This window comes from Podarcis pityusensis (assembly GCF_964106645.2).
Source record: "Podarcis pityusensis genome assembly, chromosome: Z".
NCBI classification, from domain to species: domain Eukaryota; kingdom Metazoa; phylum Chordata; class Lepidosauria; order Squamata; family Lacertidae; genus Podarcis; species Podarcis pityusensis.
The window spans coordinates 49637141-49659855 of NC_138044.1; the positions used below are offsets into that span (position 1 = coordinate 49637141).

The following is a 22715-nucleotide window of genomic DNA, read 5'->3' on the forward strand; positions in this document are numbered from 1 at the left end:
AGACATTGGAAGATAAAAGAAAGGCTGTCTTCACTCAACACATAGTGAAACTGTGGAACTCTCTCCCACAAGAGGCAGTGATGGCCACCAACTTAAATGGCTTTAAAAGAGGATTGGAGGAGAGGACTATCAATGGCTACTAGCCAGGATGTCTATGGTCTGCCTCTAGTATCAGAAGCAGTATTCCTTTGTAAATCCACCCACCTGCTAGCAATGCTCTTCTGATTCTACAGGTCAGAATATTTGCAAACAGAATAAATTGGAACAGATCTGACATCAGAAAAGGCAAGATTCAAAACCCATTAAGGGCAGACTTCTGACTTTCAGGACACTCTGCCATGGACTTTAGAGGGAGACTTCAACATGAAACTGCTGAGTTACAATACACCAAGAGATTCAAAGCTAGCGCTTGTGGAATGAACTTGACTGAAATATTTTTAACATATCATATATGTTAATTGGTTTAACAATTCCAGGACGACTGTGTCATCAAAAACTACTTTCTTCTTCTTCTTCTTCTTCTTCTTCTTCTTCTTCTTCTTCTTCTTCTTTTAAAAAAACATACTACCACAGTTAATTGTATAATTACTGTCTGCATTTCACTCCCCTGACCTCACTTTCTACAACCCCCTCCCCCTCCTGCAGCTCAGAATAACACTTCATGCATCAGCTGAATTGAACTGTAGCCCAAGAGAGCTTATTTGTTAGTCTCTAAGGTTGTAGAAGATTCTTGGTTGCTTTTACTGCAAAAGATTAACAGGGCTGTTCCTCTGGAAATGGCATCCAATTTTGGCAGGCATTTGATTCATACCCAACCGAACCACTGATTCAAAAGCAAATAGTTAGCAGATCCACCTGGAGTCAGCCCTGAACCTTGTAAGAACTGACTGCATTCCTTTGAAGTTAATAGTGTTTCCTTTGGATTACTCACCAAGCCAGGCTAAATATGGGGGTGGACACCTGGTGAAACTGAAAAGCAATCTGTATGCCCTCCAGATTGGTTTAGATCAGGGGTTGGCAACCTAAGGCCAGTGGGTCGGCAGTGGCCCACAGGGCTCGTCTATCCAGCCCATGGCGCCCCCTCTTACCGGCACGGTGCAGCACTCAGAGGTGCAGGGAAAGTGTGCTTTGACTATACATGATTTTACATGATTTTAGCTTTAGGCACTGCTCCCGGAGCATAACCTCTGCATAAGTTGAGAATCACCTGTACTCACTGGTCAGAGCTAGGACTTTGGGAACCAAAATGGACATTTTTCATAAAAACTTAGTGTGTCTTGGAAGTCATATCAGAAGTCAGTGAACTACCATCTTCCTCAGCACTCGTTAGATAAACAAACACATCTAATGTAATAACCAAATGTCAGGACTGAGAAAATATTGTGCTGGGGGGTGGGAAGCCTCTGGCCTTCCGGGGCTGATGGACCCCCATCAACCCTCAGCAGCATGGCCAGCAGTCAAGAATGGTGGAGTCCAGAAACATCTGTCTATAGGGCTTCACACTCCACCTGTTCCTGTGATATGTTTTCACTTTTGAGAGGATCACAGGGATTTTTGTTGCAAACCTTGAGAAAATAAAGAAACAACAATGAAGGCAGCCCCTCTAATTAAGAAAACCACCTTTCCTCAGGAGCAACCTCCACAAGGAAAAGAGATGTTAAAGATTCCCTCCCCATGTGCAAAAGCATCACCAGGAACACTCTTGCATTCTTGGCGCAAAGTTAACCCAGCCCAGGACTTGAAGGATATATCCAACCAACAGCCATGAAAAAGGCTGAATAAGCCCCTCTCCACCCACAGGCCTCTTCAGAAGGAGGGCACCAACCTTCCAACTGCTATGGGCTGGGTCATTCCTGGTAATGAATTGGCCCACATCCACATCACTATGCAAGAAGGCAAAAAAACTTTTTTCCTCCTGGATGAAAAGCCCATGGGTTTTTCTCCTCAGCAGAACGTGCTGTACAGTGTTCTTTCCAAACAATTCCTCAAAGCTTCCTTTGCTGAAGAAGCAGCCGCAAGCCAGATGGAGAGTGCAATATTTGGGTTTGCTGGGATTGGGTGCTGCACAGCTAGACAAAAAAACATTATCTTGATGGCACTATTAATACACATCGAATGAATCATCACAAGCCTTCTGCTCCATCTCCAGCAAAACTGCAGTCCAAATGCAGGATGGCCAGAGGAACTTACGGAGCTGCCTTATGCTGAGTCAGGCTGTTGTGTTCCATCTGGCTAAACAAGGTCTACACTAACTGGCAGCAGCTCTCCAGGGTTTCAAGCAGGGGCTCTTTTTACCAGCCCTAGCTAGAGATTCCACAGGGGATAGATAGAACCTGGGACCTTCTGCACTCTGTCACTAAGCCATATTCCTCCCCCAGCCCTCCAGGTCCAAAACCCAGTGCAGTTATGAAAACAAAACAAAACAAAACAAAACAAAACAAAACAAAACAAAACAAAACAAAACAAAACAAAACCCAGTGTTTCTAGTCCTGATCACTGCAAAGGTTTCATGAAAGTGTGTGGATGGCACACACTGAAATCTGTCACCCCAGAACAGTTGCTGAATATTATTTGCAGTGACTAAGAAAGGGTGTATGGGGTGTTACGGGACTTCTTCCGAAGTAGTTTGCTCATGACAGTGGTCATACCCTGGGAACAGATTTAACTGTCTGGCTAAACTAGATAAGGGTAGTCGATGGATCTCAAACCCTGGGTGAGTTAGAGACTTCCTCTACATGCAAAGACAGGTTTTGATGGATAGAACAGACAAGATCAAGAGTGGGTCCAATGGTCAAGAAGGCTGTTTCTGAAGATGGAAATGAGAAGCAGATGGAGCCCATCTAGGAGAAGGAAAACTCTGATCCCAAATCTCCACTGCCTTGTGGGATATCTTCAGGAAAAGAAAATACTAAGGAGTAGGCCCTACACAAATCCAATGTGGAGTCCCTAGGACAGTTGGATGGTGCATTGTGCACCTCGTTCTGGCAACTCCTGCAGCCAAGTTGATGCCAAACATCTTGCTCTGCTTTCCTTTGGACCACATCAGCAAGACCAAGAAGGATGGGAGGTCTTGTCCTCTGGGCAGCTCAGGATCTCTATGCACATTGCCCAGGCTTGCTCCTTGGGGAGGTCAATTCGGTGCTACTAATGCAGTGGTTTGGCTTCACCATGGAGACACATTCCATTGTCTCTCGAGACAGATGGTTGCCAAAGACAACAACAACAACAACGAAAGGGACTTTGACATTTTGAGAAGAGAAGAGCCCACCCTTGGGGCTAGCAAAACTAGAGTGGAATAAACAAGACACCCAGGGCCAGTCTCAAAATTTTTGATACCTGAGATAACCAGTGTGCTCCCTCCAAATTTTGTATGCAGACATCAGTCAGGCCAGGAGTTGAATCTTACTGTAATGCTGGCAACAGATCAGGATCCTCCAGGATGTTTTGGTGTAGCCCAAGAACTTAGGAAGCTGTGGGTGTCAAGACGCAGCGCTCTCCTTCAGCACCTCATTGCTGCTTTTTGCTCCCTAATGTTCCTGTCTGAGGCAGCAGCTCCAGTCTGGGTAATAGAGAGCCATCCCTGCAGCCTCCAATAAACACATGCACACTTCCTTAAACCACATGGTGTCTGCAAAGCCCACAGAACAAAGCTATGTTAGGGGGAGCAGTTTTGACTTTTTTAATATTTTGAAAGCTTGTTTTCACTCAGCCTTATGATTTCCCACCCCACTTTTAAGAAGAAAATTGTTCTAAAGTATTGCACTTAAGCAGAAGCATTTCTCTTTGTAAAGCAAAACTGTGGCCAGATGTGCTCTTCGTCCAAGTTCATGTGCACAGATTGGCATGCTGGAGTGACTGCAAAGTTGCACACTCTGGAACCACACACACACACTCCAAAGTGGAGAGATGTAACAGAAATCTCCTTGATGAGAGGTCATCCTACACATGCTAGATCAAGGAATGAAATGGGCAGAAAGGACCTTACCACATTGCAGAGACAGAAAACAGTGTTGGACCAGTGAGAACAAAGCATCTGACTCTTTGATCAGGCCAAAGACCCATCCATCACCCTGTTCTCACAGTCACCAACCAGATGCCTTGGAAAAACATGGAAGCAGGACATGATCACGAGTGTTCTCCCCCCCCCTGTGATTCCCAGAATACTACCTCCAAACCTGATCTTCATCCAGTGGCCTGAAACCCACAAGGACTTTGTGTCCTGACATAAGGTGTATCATTGTGGGGTCTCCACAATTCTGTGGTTCTTTTTGAAGAGGAGAAAAGCCGAGAGAGGGAGAGAAAAGGAAGGAGTCTGGGTGAGGGGAGGGAGAATCAAATGCAAGTGAGCGTAGTTCTTTAACAGTTGCATAGAATATATTTTAATAGCTAAGGCTGCAACCTTTAATGGACTATCTCAATTAGTCAGGCACTTACAAAAAGAGGAACAAACTACTTGTAACAGAGGCACTTGGGGGGGAATTACAAGCCAGTACAGTGTTTAGAGAGGCACTCAGAGATTAAATGCCTCTTTTAAAAGGGACCCTGATGCAGTCATCCACAATTCATAGAGGCATGTTTTCCTGTTTTAATTATATGCAAATTTCTGCGCATCTAAGCAGCTCCATTTAATTCAAACTCATTTTATTCAATTGGCTTAAAAACCCTAATAATCACATGACAGCCCTATTTATAAAAACTTAGACGAGCCTGGCCTGGTCAGCCCAGAGGCCCATCTAGTCCAGCATCCTGCATTCATGGGCGCCAACCTCACAAGCAGGACCAGAGTGCAATCTCTCTCTCCTGCAATTGATTCCCAGCAGCCGGTGTCAAGAGGAGAGCGAGCAGCCTTGTCCTTTATGAGCTTATCTAAACTGTCCAACTTGAGGGCCAACACTACATCTTGTAGCAGTGAGTTCCATAGTGCTGTGTGGGGAAGTGCTTCTTTTTATTTGTCCAGAATCCCCCTAACAATCTAAAGCTTTGGCTATTACCCCAGGCTCTGCTATGATGTGAAGGAGAAAGGTTTTTAGCTCCTTTTACCCATGCCATGCAGAATCTTATATCCTTTTATCCTGCCCCCACTTACCTGCCTTGTTGAATAATTTTCTTCTCTAAACTAAAAAGCCCCAAACATTGCAACTATTCCTCATGGGGAATTGCTTCAGCCCTTGATCATTTTGCTTTTGCATACCTCTTTGGTAATTGCAGCGGGTTATTTTTAGTTTTGACCATCTGCAGTGCAAATATTCTGCTTCCTATAGTGTTGGAAATGCAACTCTACACTGTAGTCCACAATCCTGGGTTATTTTGGGCTAACCATACCCACCTTTCCTAAGCCTTATATGATGTCTGACCTGAGAACCCCCCCCCCCTTTTCAGCCCAACAGCTTCAATTTGAACTGGGCTTCAAAGGAAGAATTATGGCACACAAGCAGGGGGTGGGCTGCAACAATTTATTCACCACTTGCCCCAAAGAGAGAAGGAAAACTGATGTTGGGAAACCTAGGATGGCCTCCACATGCCCCCCTCCCTGGCCCTCCTACTGCAAATTGAAATTAAATTTCAAAAATTGGAAGATTCCTGGACTACTTTGACCAGCTCATGTTCACCCCAAATGCCCCACTGTTTTTTAACTTGTTGCATAAGGCAGAACTTCAAAAGCAAGGCGTCTGGGCATATGTTGCAGCCAGCCAGCTGACAAACATGTGTGGGGATGTAGTCATGAGCAGCAACCACCTCCATCCCCCATAGGACCTCCTAAGGAGTGGGCGCAATGCAGACAGGCCCCCTTCCAAGTGAAGCAAAGCCCCACCAGATGAGCTCCCAGACAGTCCGGCTTCAGTGCTGGGAGCGACGGTTTCAGACGTGCATAAAATTACCTCCTGGCCACCATCTTCATGATTCTCTTCAGATCCTTTGAAGAAAGCAGCCTCCCAGAGCCTGAGGCTTCAGGCTCTCTCCCTCTTCCATGTCCCCTTTGATGCCAAGGAACCTTTGTGTATTGCAGAGATGTCAGAGGCATTTCCCCTGGTGTGCACTAGCTTCACACTTATGGGGATACGGGGAAGTCTGTAGGGCCTTACACAAAATCATCTTCCCCGCACAAAAAATTTGCTTGAGATCTGCTCAGCTGGAATCTGCTCTCAGGTCTCTGGATGACTTTATATTTATATGCGCTGTTGGTGTAATCCGGCACCAGCAGAGCAAAAGCACTAACAGGATCATACAGACACAAGACCTCCTCTGTTTCTTGACACTTTTGCAAACATTGCAATCTGGGTGGCTTTGAGGATTCCATGAGAACTAGACACTCATTCAATCACATAACAAAAACAAGACTGAAATTCATAATTTTAAAATATTTAGCCACCATTATGGTGCAGTGATCCTGACTGAACTTCTACAGCCACTGTGTTTCTGTATTCACAGTTAAATAGAAATTTCACATTTACAGCACAGCATGCACAGAGAAGCAGGAAATGCAAATTTCATCATTCTACGCTTACTTCGGCTTCTGTAGCCTCTTAGATGACACCATGTCATTTTACTTTATTTTATTATATAAAATGGAGGACACTCCCCCCCCCCGGTCCTTTTATTGGTTAGGGGGGAAAGTCCATTCAAATATCACAAGTTCCAGGAATTGCTTTGGTGCTTTACAATGGTGGAGCCCCATCTGCATCAAAACAACTTAATGAATAATTCTTAGTAGGCCATTAGTTATATATAAAGGTAAAGGTAAATGGACCCCTGACCATTAGGTCCAGTTGCGCATGACTCTGGGGTTGCAGCGCTAATCTTGCTTTATTGGCTGAGGCAGCCGGTGTGCAGCTTCCGGGTCATGTGGCCAGCATGACTAAGCCGCTTCTGGCGAACCAGAGAAGTGCACGGAAATGCCGTTTACCTTCCTGCCGGAGCGGTACCTATTTATCTACTTGCACTCTGATGTGCTTTCGAACTGCTAGGTTGGCAGGAGCTGGGACGGAGCAACGGGAGCTCACCCCGTTGCGGGGATTCGAATGCTGACCTTCTGATCGGCAAGCCCTAGGCTCTGTGGTTTAACCCACAGTGCCACCCATGTCCCATATATATATATAAGGGATATATATATATAAAAGGATTAATGGAAATTCTGAGGGCAGGGGGCTTTGTTGTTGGGTACACCAAATGGGCTATCCCCCCCCCCTTTTAAGAGGATAATTTACAAGCCTTTAAAAACAACCCAGGAATACCCTGTGGCCCAGCTTCTCACAATTGCGCACACATTTTGACATATGTAAACTTCACAGGAGCTTGATGAGTTCAGGAGAATATCAGAAGTTTTTTGGGTGATGTTAACCCAGTGCCAAACCATCCACACAAAACGTTGTGGGAGTCAAGCGAGGAAGACGCTGGTGTGAACAGGCTCTTTGCATAGACCCCATGTTGAGGATCCAGAAAAGTCCTATTATTCTGTATGTAGACCAAGCTCCCCCATAGCTCGTTTTCTCTTCTGAGCTCTACTCAGTTTTATTTCTCACAACTCCCCTGCCCACCCCCAGCTGGCAGAGGCTCCAAGAAACTCCATGTTTCACTGCAGCCCATTTAAATCTCGCTGGCAAGCTCATTAGCCACCAGCCAGCAAAATAAAATGAAGGCGTTATCCACCTAGATCTTATTGGGACATACTCACAAGAAACCCCGAGAACATAAGGTTGATTTGTGTTATTTCGTGACTGAAATGCATATAACAATCCCCCTTTAATTATTATTATTATTATTATTATTATTATTATTATTATTATTATTATTTTCTTTGAAAAGAGGAAAACAAGGGGTTGGGAAGTAATACATCCAAATCCAGTTCATTAGGAGCCATGGAAACCCTTGGCAGAAAAGGCTCATCTGAAATCCTTTTGTGCGGCCCAAGAACTGAAAAGGGAAACAGCTGGGCTTAGTTTGAGGCTCAGAATTAAAAGCAATCTAACGAGATCTGTAGGGGATCACTCCTTTGGCTGTATGCTGTAGGCCCTGGTTGCTGGTATTTTCTTCTTCAGTGTAACAGCACTAAAAACAAAATAAAAAACTTTGGGAGGGAAATTCCTCAGAAATGAGGTAGTTTCTTAGTCACCGGCACATTTCCCCCCACAACTCCTTAAAGCAACAGTTATTTACAATTCACCCTGCTCCTTCCCATGCATACATTTATAACCTTTCTCAGGTTTTCTGTGACCAGCTTTCAGCAACAGGACCCCTCCACCCCCCGCAAAAAACCCCAACCAATAGAAACACCAAACTTCTAGCCAGAATTATGTCTGGCTTAGTAACATGGTGTTTTAATAAATAAATGGCTACTTCTGGAAATATTATGCCTCTCAGGAGCAATTTATTTAGTATCTCAGCCAATACAATTCTGTCTTTTATATAAAAGTTCTTCTTTTTGGGGGGTTCAGTGCGGGGGGTGGGGGATGTGAACAAAATTCCCAACCCTGGTTTACCAAGCAATTAATGTTTCAGTATAAAAATAGAAGGAACAACCCGAACACACACACACACCCCGCTTACAATACAACACAGGATAGCAATAAACCCCCCTCTGATGATGTTCCTTGTTCATTCTTTCTCTTTTACCTTCAGCCAATTGTTCTCAGAGTCAGAGCGACACAACGATGGCTGAACTAGGGAGAAACTTCCAGAAAAGTTTTTAGTCTTCCTGCAGACTTCACATGTATCATTCTATTTAAAGTGATTTTATTTGTTCACCCCTTCCCCCCCAATATAAAAATATATACATTTATCCAGGAGTTTCCCGTTGCCTCAGTATAGCCCCCTCTGAGGTTAGAGGTAAGTGGGATCTTCCAAGAAAGAAGGCTGCAAATCTTGCCTCACATCAGCCTCCTTCCTCTCCCTCTCGGTAAAATCTCTCACCCTCACCTGTTGCCTAAAAGTCTGTTCCTGGAAACCCATTAAAAACCCACCAGCTGTTAATGTGGCCTATTACCCCTCAGTCACTGTTGACTGTGACAACCATCTTCCCTAGCCGTTGGCCATGAAGGCTGGAGCTGTGATCCAAAACATCTGGAAGAGGTCTAAACACATCACATGGACCAGTCTTCCCATTTTCCATTTGGTGAGAAAAGCAGTATACATTCAAACCACTATCATATCACTTTATGGCTTCAAGTCATAGCTTCCTACAAAAAATACTGGGAGCTGCAGTTTGCTAAGGGTGCCGATAGTTGTTAGGAGACCCCCTGTTCCCCTCAACAGAGCTACAATTCCCAGAACTCTGTGGGAAGAGGGATCAACTGTTAAACCGCTCTGGGATTTGTAGCTCTGGGAGGGGAACAGGGGTCTCCTAACAACTTTCAGAATGCTTAATGAACTATGGATCCAATGATTCTTTGGAAGAAGCCGTGGCTGAAGTCATAAAGTGATATGATACTGCTTTAAAAGTATAGAGCAGATAAGACCTAAATCTATTTCCCTGTGTGAAACAGCTTGCAGAGTAGCAGTCCCAGTTTGACACCAAGGAAGCGTAGCAGATATTGTACCTAGGGACCACACTGTCAAAACTAGGAAGGGGTTCTGGAAGCCACATGTTTGCTCCAGTTAAAAATTGGGTGCTGGGAGGGTGTGGAATCTCTTCTAAGCTGGGGGAGGGGCAGAACCCCATATATCAATGGTTCCCAATTAGCTGCAGACCTCCTCCCCCCCCCCATTTTCAAAAGCCAAGCCATGGACCTCCTACTTTTGAAAATTTTGGTATCTCTTATGGTAGTTGGGGGCCTGTGGAACACCAACTGGGAACCACTGCCATAAATGCACCTGGGTAATTTCTTGGGGAAGGGCTGGCGGAGATGATGATTTGCTTTCCACAGCTGGGAACAAGGTGTGCAAAAGCTAACCGTTCACATTCTGTTCTAAAGATTGGAACACCCCACAAAGAAATTAGCCCCTTTCCTCTCCTAGGTAAGGCATCTGAGCGTAATGGATACATGTGGGAACTCAACATTATACAAAGAAGTGTCTGTTTGCTTGAGAGGCAGCTTCTTTCACTGCCCATGAAATATGATGATTATTTTTTTTAAAAAAAAAAAACCCCTTTTGCTTCTGTACAGATAATTTCATGTGGGTTGGGTTTTTGTGTGTGTGTGTTTTGTTTTTGTTTTTTTGAGGGAGGGGCGAGATATCATCCTTGATACATGCCAAGATAGGACTCTGGTTCAGCCATTTGTTTTGCAGGGAACAGGCTAAAATAAAATAAAAGGAAAGGGGTTGTGGCGAGGCAAGAGAGAAATGGGCTATTTAAAAACAACAAAAACAACAACACAAAAGCAATGCTACCTACAGGCCTGTATATACAACTTAGTTCACCACATCTATTGTGGTTTCTCAGTCAACAGGTCAGACTAACTGGTCCAAATCCTCACGTTCATCTTCCCCTTCCCAAAAATTGAGAGAGAGAGAGAGAGAGAGAGAGAGAGAGAGAGAGAGAGAGAGAGAGATATCTTGGAAAAACTCATGAAACCCAGCGGCAACATGGTAAAAACTGTACACTGCTGTCCATTAACTTACAAATCACATCCCTCTCCTCCCTGCCCCCCCCCAAGTCACTAGATGGTACAAAAGTGAAATCGGGTGCCTATTCGGGTGCCTGTTTCGTTTTAATAGCAGTCATTTTCCACCCTCAAAAAGTAAAAGAAAGAAAGGTGTGGCACAGTTATCAGTTATCTCCACTGTCTCTGCACGGCCAGGAAAAAGAGGGTGCTGAAGAGGAGAGGTGCTTCTAAGGAGGCCACCCTGGGGGAGGCACTGCCGGGGCTGGCATTCTTGTCCATTTTGTTGGTGTTCTGTTTGACTTCTGTTGCGTTGAACACAAATTCGGGAGAGCACTGCTGCATGTCACAGCCACTTCCACTGCCTTCTCCGCTACTTTCATCACCTGGAAGAATTGCAGAGACAGTTTGTTTAGCTCTACAATTCTAGCATTCTATTCAGATTCACCATATTATGAGTTTGGAGGAGCCTGAACAGGGAGCAAAACCCATCTACCAACTCCTCACCAAAGAGGCAAGAGGCAAAATCTGGACAGGAGTCAGCTGCAAAGAACAAGTGCAATTCAGGGTGTGTCATTTTAGATGGGGGGGATATAATTTTTGCAAATTTCTTCAGTCAGGGGGTATTTAAAAATACGTTTTTGTGTATGAGGAATTTGAATCTGCTACTATTTTTGTGAGGCACATAAACTGCTTTAGGAAAACCAAAGAATTTTAATATTGCCTTTTGAAAATGTCAGATAATGGTAAACAACAACAATAATAAAAATATATATTAATATATAACTGCAAGTACTTGGCAATCATTTTTAATGATTTCTATGCAATTCTACACACATTTTACTTACCAAGCAACACCAAATTATGTTTATTTAATCAAAATATCTTTTCAATTCCTGAGCCTTACTACAACTTTTTAACACCCTCTCTTTTTTGGAAATTGAAAGTTTTAAAGTTCAACATATGCAGTGCAGAGCAAACGTCATCCAGACTGGGCCAGCACCTCCCCACTCTTTTTGCTAAGGAAGCCCATCAACTCCAGATTCAAAGATTGCAATTCACCTTTGAGCCTGGTTCGGTGCTCCAGCAGGTGCAACACACTGCGGCTAGACTGTTGATGGGGACAGACTCTTGCCTGCCCCTAACTCCAGGGCTCAAAAGTCTACCCAGGCTGCCAAATAAGCGCAAGGGCCAGGTCTACAGTTTTTGTATTCCGTTACAAGATTCTTAACAATTTGATTCATTATATCCCTGACTGATCACTGAGGCCTTCCGGGGAGTCACTGTTAGTGGTCCCCCAGGACCTGAATGTATGGCTCATATCTGCAAGGAGCTCTGTGGGCCCAAGCTTATGGAACTTGCTTCCAGTTGCCTCCAACGCCCAAGTGATCTATCTGCAGAATGAAAGGCTGTTCACCAAGTGATCACTCTCATGCTCTGCATTCTATCACTAGTCAGGCTCGCATCATTTTGCCACATGGTAAATTGGTAGATCTTAAAAAGCAGAGACATCACCTTGCCAACAAAGGTCTGTATAGTAAAAGCTCTGGTTTTCCCAGTAGTGAAGTATGGAAGTGAGAGCTGGACCATAAAGAAGGCTGATCGCCGAAGAATTGATGCTTTTGAATTATGGTGCTGGAGGAGACTCTTGAGAGTCCCATGGACTGCAAGAAGATCAAACCTATCCATTCTGAAGGAAATCAGCCCTGAGTGCTCACTGGAAGGACAGATCATGAAGCTGAGGCTCCAATACTTTGGCCACCTCATGAGAAGAGAAGACTCCCTGGAAGAGACCCTGGTGTTGGGAAAGATGGAGGGCACAAGGAGAAGGGGACGACAGAGGACGAGATGGTTGGATAGTGTTCTCGAAGCTACCAGCATGAGTTTGACTAAACTGCGGGAGGCAGTGGAAGACAGAAGTGCCTGGCGTGCTCTGGTCCAGGGGGTCACGAAGAGTTGGACACAACTAAACGACTAAACAACAACAAAATTGGTAAATTCTTTCCACGCTTCCAGCACCCAGTCAGATCTCTGGGAAAATCAGAGGAATGCAGAAGAATCCTACGCACCCCTCCATTTTGCAGAAACAGACCCCCCCCCCCCCAGGCATCCTAGAACTTCAATAAGCTCTAGATATATGGCCAGGAGCCTGGCATTCTCCAAAAGTCGATGGCCTCCAGCTCCCATCAGCGTGGTCAGTTGTCTGGAATGATGGGTGCTGGAACCCAGCAACATCTGGCAAGCCTCAGGTTCTCTCTCCTTGCCTTGGGAAAACTCATCTGCACTTACTTATATCAATGAAGTCAACATCATTCCCGTTGTAGGCATTCTTCATCTTATTGGTCATCACGCGGAGAGCCATGATTTGCCGGCGAATCACCATGTCTGGCTTCAAGGTGTCAACTTGCACTTCAGGATTGGTTGCCTGGTTGGCTAAGCCGTTTGCTGTCACTGCGTAGACATACCTGTGAGAAACAGCATTCACTCCATCAGAGGCCACTCAGTCAACGGTCAGCAATGGTCATGATGAGGGATGAATGGAACAGACAGTGGGAGAGGTGACGTTGTTTTCACACCCCTCTTGTCTGCTCAAGAACATAGGAAGTTGCCTTATACAAAGGTAGACCATTTGTCCATCAAGCTCAATATTGTCTACACTAACCGGTAGTGTTTCCACAGGGGGCATCTCCAGTCATACCTGGAAACTTCTGCATGGAAAGCACAGCTGCCCTACATGCATTAATAACTTTCCAATGCCAGGTTGAATGAGTCATCATTAGCAACTGTTTCTGAATGGCCACTGTTATTACTGCAACTACAGTTGCCTATATTTTTTTTTGTATTTTTGACCTCACTGCTTACAATTCACCACCACCACTGTCCCACAAACTCTGTGTTTATCTAGCTATCTACCATCTATCTATCTATCATCTATCTATCTATCGACACACACACCTGTAACTCAGGATCGCACTTCATGCATCTGAAGAGGGCTCTAGATCAGACCAACAGCTCATCTAGTCCAGCAGGCCAACCAAATGCCAATGAAAGCTTCTTAGCCTCTTTGGCCAGGTTCACACAAATGCTAATGCAGCATTTATTGAACCATGGTATATTAAACCATGGTTTAAACCATGTGTGAACGCTGCCCAGCCACTGAACTATGGTGTGCTTACTGCCAGCAAACCATGATCTGAAGCCATGGTTTGTTGTAGGCTTGCAAGTTCTTAGATTTTTAAACTATGGTTTGGCATTGCATTGGCATTAACCATGGTTCATTTGGCCACTCCGAATGCTCACCAAGCCACAAAGGCATGAGGCAAGTGCAGCTGGGAAATGAACTGAGTTTTGGAAACACATATCACAGCTTGTTTAATCTCCTCTGGGACAACTCATGGTTTGTTAGCAAGCCACGGCTTAGCTTTATGTGAGAATGAGGCATTCTGTTATTTTATTTTTCCACCAGACTAACACACCTACCTAATACAGGGTTCCTGTCTGGAATCTGAATCCTGAACCAATGCATTCCAATTAAAAGAAAGGAGATTCCACCTAAACATTAGGAAGAACATTCTGAGGGTATGAGCTGCTTGACAATGGAACAGACTACCTTGAAAGGTTTGAGGTTTCATTTGAGGTTTTTAAAGAGAGGTTGGGTGGCCACCTGCCAGGGATTATGCAGCTATGATCCCTGCATTGTCAGGTGGTTGGACTAGATGACCCTTGTGGTCCCTTCCAACCCTACAATTCCATGATTCTATGAAAGGAGGAATTGGGCTTCTTCCAAACCTGCTTTTGTCACTTCCGTTCCAGCAGTCTTCTTCATTGGTGCTGTCAGCAGCCATCTTCTCATTGTTACAGATATTGCTGGGAAGGGAGGACCAGAATTTCTTGGCTTGCTTGAGCCTTTCCTTCACATCGGTCACCTGTTGGTCAAAGAGTATCATCAAAGTTACTCGTCTTTTGCTCAGCAAAACAACCCCAGAAAAAAGAAGCTGGCTTATGCCACTGATCCATCTAGTTCAGCATTGTCTGCACTGACAGGCAGTGGCTCTCCAGGGTTCCAGGCTGGAGTCGTCCCCCCCCCCCCAGCCCTACCTGGGGAGTCTGGGACCTTCTGCATGCAGAGAAGATGCTCTGCCATTGAGCTATTCCCCTTCCCTCTCTCACAGCGCTGGAACTTGGGGTCTCTTAACGAAGTTGGCAGGCAAACAGCTTTTGTGCTGCCAAAAGGGCACCCAGCTTGGATGGCTTTAAAAAGAGGATTAGAGAAATCTGTGAAGGATAAGGCTACCCACGGTTACCAGCCATGAAGCTATGTTGTGCCTCCACAGCCGGAAACAGTGTCCTCTGAATACCAATAGCTGGGAACTGAAAGGAGGAGAGTTGCTGTTTTGCTCAGCTTTCCAAAGTCATCTGAGTGGCCACTGTGAGTAAAGCGGATCAGACGCAAGGTCCATCTAGAGCAGGACCAAGCCTCCTAGCGGTCAACCAGATGCTCCTAGAAAGCCCACAAACAGGGACTGAAGAGAAAACGTTCCTTAAAAGCAGCTTTTACAGCCTCTGGTGCCTGCTGCTCCGTGGGAAACTTTGAAACAGACTAAAGAGCTCCTTCATTTTTTCAGAGCATTGCATTTTGATCCAATCAATGTCAGCGACACTTTGTTCAGTGCTGCTGCTGAAGCCATTGACAGGCCAGCCGAAAAGTCTTGTTAGGCCAGATCACAGCTCAGGACTGCAGCCTTCTTCGTGTGCCTCCTCCATGAGAGGTCCAGTGAGCAGCAACACGAGAACAGGCCTTTTCTGTGGTGGCTCCTTGTTTGTGGCATGCTCTCCCCAGGGAGGCTTGCCTTGTGCCTTCATTACATATATTTTGGCGTCAGGCAAAAACATTCCTCTTCTACCAGGCAAAGTGTGTGTGGGGGGTGTTGTTTTGTTTGTTACTAAGTCTAGTACCACTGAGGTTTTATACTGCAAACCGCCCTGTGACCCACTGATGATGGGTGGTGTAGAAATGTAATAAATAATAACAATAATGAGCCTTCAGGGCTGTGGGCCACCAGCTCGGCAGCGCTGCTCTATGCAGGGGAGAGGAGAGAAGACCCCCATTCCGAGTCATGTTGAACCACACACCACAGATCTCTGTATACCCACCAGTCTATCTAAGCTGGTGCCAGCTGCTGTGGTCGGCCTCTCCTCTGGGTTGTAGGGTCTGAAACGGGCACTGAAGCTGCTTTCTGAAATGGAGCGAGACGTCCGGCTCTGCGCAAGTGTCTTGGGCTGCCCACACCCCTGGAAAACCTAAACCGACGGGAGACACATAACAGTATCAGAAGTTTGATTTTGTGCATCTTTGTTCTTACCTCCTGCCCACTTCTTGCAGCCATTGTGCCAGTAGTTTGAAGTTAACATGCTAGACTGCAATACAGATGTTTTCTGATTTAGCACAGCAACTGCTAGCTGACCAGCTCAGCATCCTGACTCTTTATAGGGATGGTTTAACCTTGAAAAGTAGACAACTTTATCCCTTGAGCTTTCAGTTTCTACTCCTGCCTTAAAAAACAAACATTCATTCCCCCATTAAAAAAAAAAAAAATCCAGATAATTTGACAACTCAAATTATGCAATCCAACCAAACTAATGTAATTACATTTTTTTAAAAAAAAATATGTCAAGAGATGAAAAATAAATAATTAAAAAGTAATTCATAATCATAGTGAGGTCATGGCGCCTCATGGCTTGGAAACCTTGGTTTCATTAAGATGAGTTTCTCTCTCTTTCTCTCTCTCTCCAAATGCAAAATGCCCTCACCATACCTTTTGGGAGACCTGCATGCTGTTCTCCTGCATGTTCATTATGGCATCAGAGATCTTCACATCAATCGGGTCCATGACGGATTCAATGTTGAAAGGGCCCTCCAGCCTCTCCGCCACCATGAGCATGGAATCTGAGGCAGAATACAGGAACAGTGGGATGGAGGGTTGCGGCAGATGCAATGAGTCAATCTTCCCCACCCGAGTACCCTCCAGATGTTTTGGACAGCATTGCAATCCCAGCCAGCATGACCATGTTGGCCACTGATGTCACAAAACTACCGAAAGGCCTGCTTACTCTGCTGGTCTTGCTGAGCTTTTTCACATTACGGGTTTGCTAGCGAGGGGGCAGGGAATGGCAATTTGTGAGTCACTGGATACCCAGTTACAATCTATTATACTGCCCCCCCACCACACCAGCTTCCCAACAGCACCTCTCCTGCTCATGCTGATGAAACAAGGAGAGTAAACAACGTGGAAATCTGGAACCCCATCGTTTCAGAAACCAAGGAAGGCAGCTTTTCTCCCAGCTTTCCACTTCCTCACACTAGTTCCCATATGGGCTTCCTGCTTGCCTCCCCCTCCCCATTTGCCTTCTAAGCCCCGGGGGAGGGAGAGATTCCAGGCTCTTCATACTGCACCCTCCCCTGAAATTTTGCAATCAGAGCAGATTGTCTAAAATAAATAATTCCATCTGCCTTGTTTATTCATGCTGCATTTCAAGTTTTCCTGTTTCATTTCTTTTTATATATATAAAAAAAATCAGAACACCCATGCACACACCCTCTCCGCTGAAGGGCTTCCATCCCTTGTATATATTTACATTGTTAGCTTATTGGTGGCAGGAATCAGCCGAGGAACATTAAGGAAACTGAGTGTTTTATGGCTCTGAATACTGGTTGCTGAGGAGCAAAATTCAGGGATAGTGCTCAAGTTCTGCTTCCAGGCTTCCGAAAGTGCCATCTGGCCAGCCTCAGGGTGTTGGACTAAATGGACCCGATCCAGCAGCCAGGCTGTTCTTGTGATCCCAATAGAGGTGTAATGGTTGAAGACCCATTTCTATCCTTGCAGCAGGGCTCCTGTCTCCAGCACCCTGCAGCCGCCCAATCAGCATGGAAGGAAAGCTTTCTAGCCACGGAGTCTTCTCACCCCTTGTGCTGATTGGAGCCCATCTGACACTGAGGATTGACTCCCAGGATCACTCTGGAGAAGGGGCGGGGAAGAACTCTAAAGAAGAGTTGTTCTGTATGCTCCAATAAGCATTTGAGAACACTGGGGACACAAGGTGCTTCTGTTTCAAGAAAGTGGTGCGCAAGCCCTTTTAAGCACATTGGAACTTCTTAAGTCACTCCAAAATAAGATGTTGGAGCACTCCAAATCATTTACCTGTGTACATGCAATGAACACAAGTAGATCTAGCAGAAAGGCCATGCAGGCAGTGATAATTGCAATGCATCTCTAGTTAGTATTGCTGCATAGTTGTAAGGCATTTGTATAATATTAGGAAAGTGCTTGTGGACAAGCCTGTGACTATCAATGAAGGGACCTTGCACATCTGAATTTGCCGTGCCACAACTGCTCCTAAAGCTGAAAGAAGACTCTTTGTAGCCGCAGGCCAAATGAAGTGGCCCCTATGCCAAACCCCATCTTGGTGATTTCAGAAAGGCTTGTGAAAAACGGATATTTGCAAGGGAAGAGGCAGCCACTCCCTTCCAAGGCACAGACCTTCTGCATTACCCATGAGTGCCTGCTAAGCACCAATGCAAACCATGCTCATCCTCACTCCATATTTGCATGGCGAGGCCCTGTGACAACCCTATTCCCGAAGCTACAAATAACCAGACACCACACAGCTTATTGGATTTTTGGGATCAAATAATGCCACAACTTCATTGGTTGCAGATGTGAAAAGTTTGGCCATGGGCACTGAGGTAAGCAATGGCGCATGTCACTGACACCCCCCCCACCTGCCGCTATTGGCCAATTTGGTAGCAGGTGTTCGATCTGGCCAGCAATAGACCAGTGCATAGGGGAGATGCAGTGCCCCCCTGCAAAGCTGCCCACCCAGGAAGGGCAAATGGACCGACCAAAGAACTTCAGTAAATGCACAGCAAGGGATGGGACAGCTGGGCAAGGCATAGCCTGAGATGGAACTGCAGCCGGCTCCCATAACGCTCAGCTTTCAGCCTTTCTGAGCAATGACTGCTCCCATGAATATCCCTCATTGTACTGGGGGTGAAGAGGGGGAAATGGCTTTTGATGTGACAGCAAAATGGAAGCATTCCACAGGAATGACTTGGAGCAATGCTCAGAGCTGCCTCGATGAGCCAACAAGGCTGCCCCTGTTACAGCCAAGAGGAAATGTCTTGGTTTACGATAGATAGATAGATAGATGATAGATAGATGATAGATAGATAGATAGATAGATAGATAGATAGATAGATATAGATAGATAGATGATATAGATAGATAGATGATAGATAGATAGATAGATGACAGATAGATAGATAGATGATAGATAGATAGATAGATAGATAGATATAGATAGATAGATAGATGATAGATAGATAGATAGATAGATCGATCGATAGATAGATAGATAGATAGATAGATAGATAGATGATAGATAGATATACACTGTAAAAAAGATACACACACAAAAAGTGGTATTCTTGTTGGTTTGTTTTTCAAAATAATCAATAAATTTGAAAGAGAGACTTGGGGGTGGGTGGGGGCAGAAGAAGAGAAGAAAGAATGGATCTCTGGGTTATGTGGTGTCTTTGTCCAACCTCATGGCTAAGTAGAGCATTCCTGAATCGGGGCCTTTGTGACCTGCAATTGTCATGGCAGCATACAAATCACCACTCAGGCATGCCATCCTTATTCAGGCTGGGAGGGGAGAGTGGGGGTGGGGGCAGAGGAGAGGACAGGAGGGAGGGAGAGAGAGAGAGAGAGAGAGAGAGAGAGAGAGAGAGAGAGAGAGAGGAGCAATCCAAGTTGCCAGCGCAAAGCATTCAGAGATAAGCACACTTCTGCTCTCAGAGGAAGGATACAGATGGAAACTCTTTCTGTGCTGGCAGGGGGCTGAAAGGGATGGGCCAAGAAGGAATACATTTTATTGCAACCCCCACCCATAATGAATCAGGTGGGAGACAGATGGCATTTTTGAAGGAGGGTGAAGTTTTCACTTTTTAAATGCAAGGATTTAGCGAGGGAGATGCGTTAAAGGTGCATGGGAATGACTACATCCTCGCTCCCGCTAAGATCTGGCTGCCTGCCAAGCCAACAAATCGTGATGAATGGTAAATCCCCCCTCCCCCCCTCAACAGCATTGGGCTGTGGTTCAGGACAAGAGGGCTTTAGAATTACACAACTGAGGAGGTGGGTGGAGGCTGGGTAGAGGAGGAAGCAAGGTGCCCCAGGGCAAAGCTGATAATGGTTTGGAACAGCAGTAAGAGCTGCATGCTTGTTTACCTGGGGGTGGGGGAAATGCCTCCTCTCATGTGTACATTCCCTCCCCTCCCCCTACAATTAAGACCTGGCACCTGCTGGATTCCTTTTAAGGCAGCCTTCCTCAGCCTTGGGTCATCCCCAGATGTTGTTGCAGTGCAACACCCCCACAAACCTCCAGCTTGCATGGACAATGCTCAGGGGCAGGCAGCCCTGGCAACATCTGGGGATGCAATGATGGGACAGGTGGCTTTGTGAAGACTGGTCTGCTGTGACTTGGAGGCAGGACATTCTTGGCTGTGGCACCAGAGCTATAGACTCTCTTCCACAAGGTGGTGAACTAACTCATCCCTCCACCTGTTTCATCAGGCATTTGCTGAACACCTGAGCAGTGGAAGCTGCCTTCTAGCAGCAAGTCAGAATGTTTGTCTGTTGACTCAGTTTCATTGGCTCTGACCAGCAACATCTGCCTACAAGCTCTCAATGGCTGAGTGCCATGGACAGGCTGGGTGCAGAGGAGTGAGTGGGAGGCACCAGCTGGGGAACCCCCAAGGGAACCCTCAAGGGAAGAAGGCTCAGAGCCAGGGGACTGGATGATGATAAATGGTCAGAGGGAGACGAGGGACCAGGCTGGGAGGAGAAGGTGTCATAAGCTGAAGAGGCAACAGGGTTTAGTGAGCAGGAAGAGGCTGGGGCAGAGAGCAGGAAAACATTGAGGCAGAAGCAGAGGCTGCAGAGGAGGGTGGCCAAGATGCAGAGAGGAAGCAGGCTGGTGAAGAAGCCAGGGAATCTCTCCTTCAGTCCCTGTAACTGCCCCTACTGGGAAGAGTTGCTAGGCCTTCACTGTTTTGGTTTGTTTCAATAAAGAGTTAACTTCACTGACACCAGTGTTTTTCATTCTGACCTGGTCCTGACTGGCTCCTGACACTCCTCCCCATAACAACAGCCCTGTGAAGCAGCGACTGGCCCAAAGCCACCCAGTGGGAATTTGAACCGAGGACCCTCAGGTCCTAGGCAGGCACTCTAACCACTACACGACACTGGCTTTCTTGTTTTGCCAGTGCTCCTGCCTTCCCTCCTCACAAGGAGCTTTCCCTCTTGAGCCATTGTGAGTGGTGCAGAGGCCCCTACAATTAGCAGACTGTCCTCCTTTGTCGAGCTTCCTGGCACTCAGCGCTTCTCCTTTGAAACATTCTGCACTTTTTTGCTGCAACTCTTTTCAGCCCTGAGCTCTTCTGGTTATGGTCTTGGATGAATTAGCTAGTGTGCTCACATCCTCTCTGGTGAAACTGGGCTTCTGAAGGCTCGGTGCAGAGGCACAGGACAAGGCAAGCCTCTGTAACAAGCCCCAAGAGGAAGGGATATCAGGCCTCTATGCCAAATAACACCCCTGCACACAGAGAGAGAGAGGGAGGGAGGGAGGGAAAATCATCCGGAGCCATGGCTAGAACAGCCTGGCAAGGGAATCTAGAAAGGTTTTTAGCCCATGAAAAGGGCCATTGCTAGAGTGTAACTGTGTCTTGGCTACCTGGAAGAAGTTCCTGCTACAGCATCTGCAAGCCTTGTCATCTCCGCTACCAAGTTCTCAGGGAATGATGGGGTGGGGTCAGAAATTCAGTTCAGATCACCTTTTAACTTGAACCTCTATTTTTTACCAAGATGCAACTACCTAACAAAATGTGTACAGTACTTTGCATTTTGCGGTGCAGCTCTCTGACCAAAAACAGTGTGTAAAAATGTGTAAAGGTAAAGGGACCCCTGACCATTAGGTCAAGTCGTGACCGACTCTGGGGTTGCGGTGCTCATCTTGCTTTACTGACCGAGGGAGCCAACATTTGTCCACAGACAGTTTTTCCGGGTCATGTGGCCAGCATGACTAAGCCGCTTCTGGCGAACCAGAGCAGTGCACAGAAACGCCATTTACCTTCCTAGAATCATAGAATCATAGAATCATAGAGTTGGAAGAGACCACAAGGGCCATCGAGTCCAACCCCCTGCCAAGCAGGAAACACCATCAGAGCACTCCTGACATATGGTTGTCAAGCCTCTGCTTAAAGACCTCCAAAGAAGGAGACTCCACCACACTCCTTGGCAGCAAATTCCACTGTCGAACAGCTCTTACTGTCAGGAAGTTCTTCCTAATGTTTAGGGGGAATCTTCTTTCTGTCAAAAAACGAGATCAGGTTAGTCTGACATGACTTATTTTTCAGAAATCCATGCTGACTATTGGTGATCACAGCATTCCTTTCTAGGTGCTCACAGACTGTTTGCTTAATGATCTGCTCCAGAATCTTCCCTGGTATTGATGTCAGACTGACTGGGCGGTAATTATTTGGGTCCTCTCTTTTCCCCTTTTTGAAAACAGGGACAACATTTGCCCTCCTCCAGTCTGCCGGGACTTCGCCTGTTCTCCAGGAATTCTCAAAGATGACTGCCAGTGGTTCTGAGATCACATCTGCCAGTTCTTTTAATACTCTTGGATGCAGTTCATCTGGCCCTGGAGACTTGAATACATCTAAACTAGCCAAGTATTCTTGTACTATCTCCTTAGTTATTCTGGGCTGTGTTTCCTCTGCTGAATCATTTGCTCCAAATTCTTCAGGTCGGGCATTGTTTTCTTTATTGGAGAAGACTGAGGCAAAGAAGGCATTGAGGAGTTCAGCCCTTTCTGTGTCCCCTGTTTGCATTTCACCATCTTCTCCTCTGAGTGACCCCACTGTTTCTTTGTTCTTCCTTTTGTTACGAACATACCCATAAAAGCCTTTTTTGTTGCTTTTCACGTCTCTAGCAAGCGTGAGTTCATTCTGTGCTTTAGCTTTTCTGAATTTGTGTCTACACGTGCTGGCTATTTGTTTGAATTCCTCTTTGGTGGTTTCCCCCCTTTTCCATTTTTTGTACACATCCTTTTTTAATC

At 45.8% G+C, this 22715-nt stretch overlaps 1 protein-coding gene across 1 annotated transcript in view; it reads right to left on the reverse strand.

The window, feature by feature from the left end:
- Positions 1 to 7334: 7334 nt before the first annotated feature.
- The window catches only part of GPC4 (glypican 4), a 108001-nt gene continuing 92620 nt past the window's right edge, over positions 7335 to 22715 (reverse strand). Inside the window, exons 5-9 of the mRNA XM_080990369.1 lie at positions 16355 to 16485; positions 15693 to 15839; positions 14328 to 14464; positions 12828 to 13003; positions 7335 to 10924 (exon numbers count right to left, since the gene is read on the reverse strand). Coding sequence (XP_080846495.1) covers positions 10710 to 10924; positions 12828 to 13003; positions 14328 to 14464; positions 15693 to 15839; positions 16355 to 16485 — 806 coding nt within the window. The 3' untranslated portion in view covers positions 7335 to 10709. The remainder of the gene's footprint in view (positions 10925 to 12827; positions 13004 to 14327; positions 14465 to 15692; positions 15840 to 16354; positions 16486 to 22715) is intronic.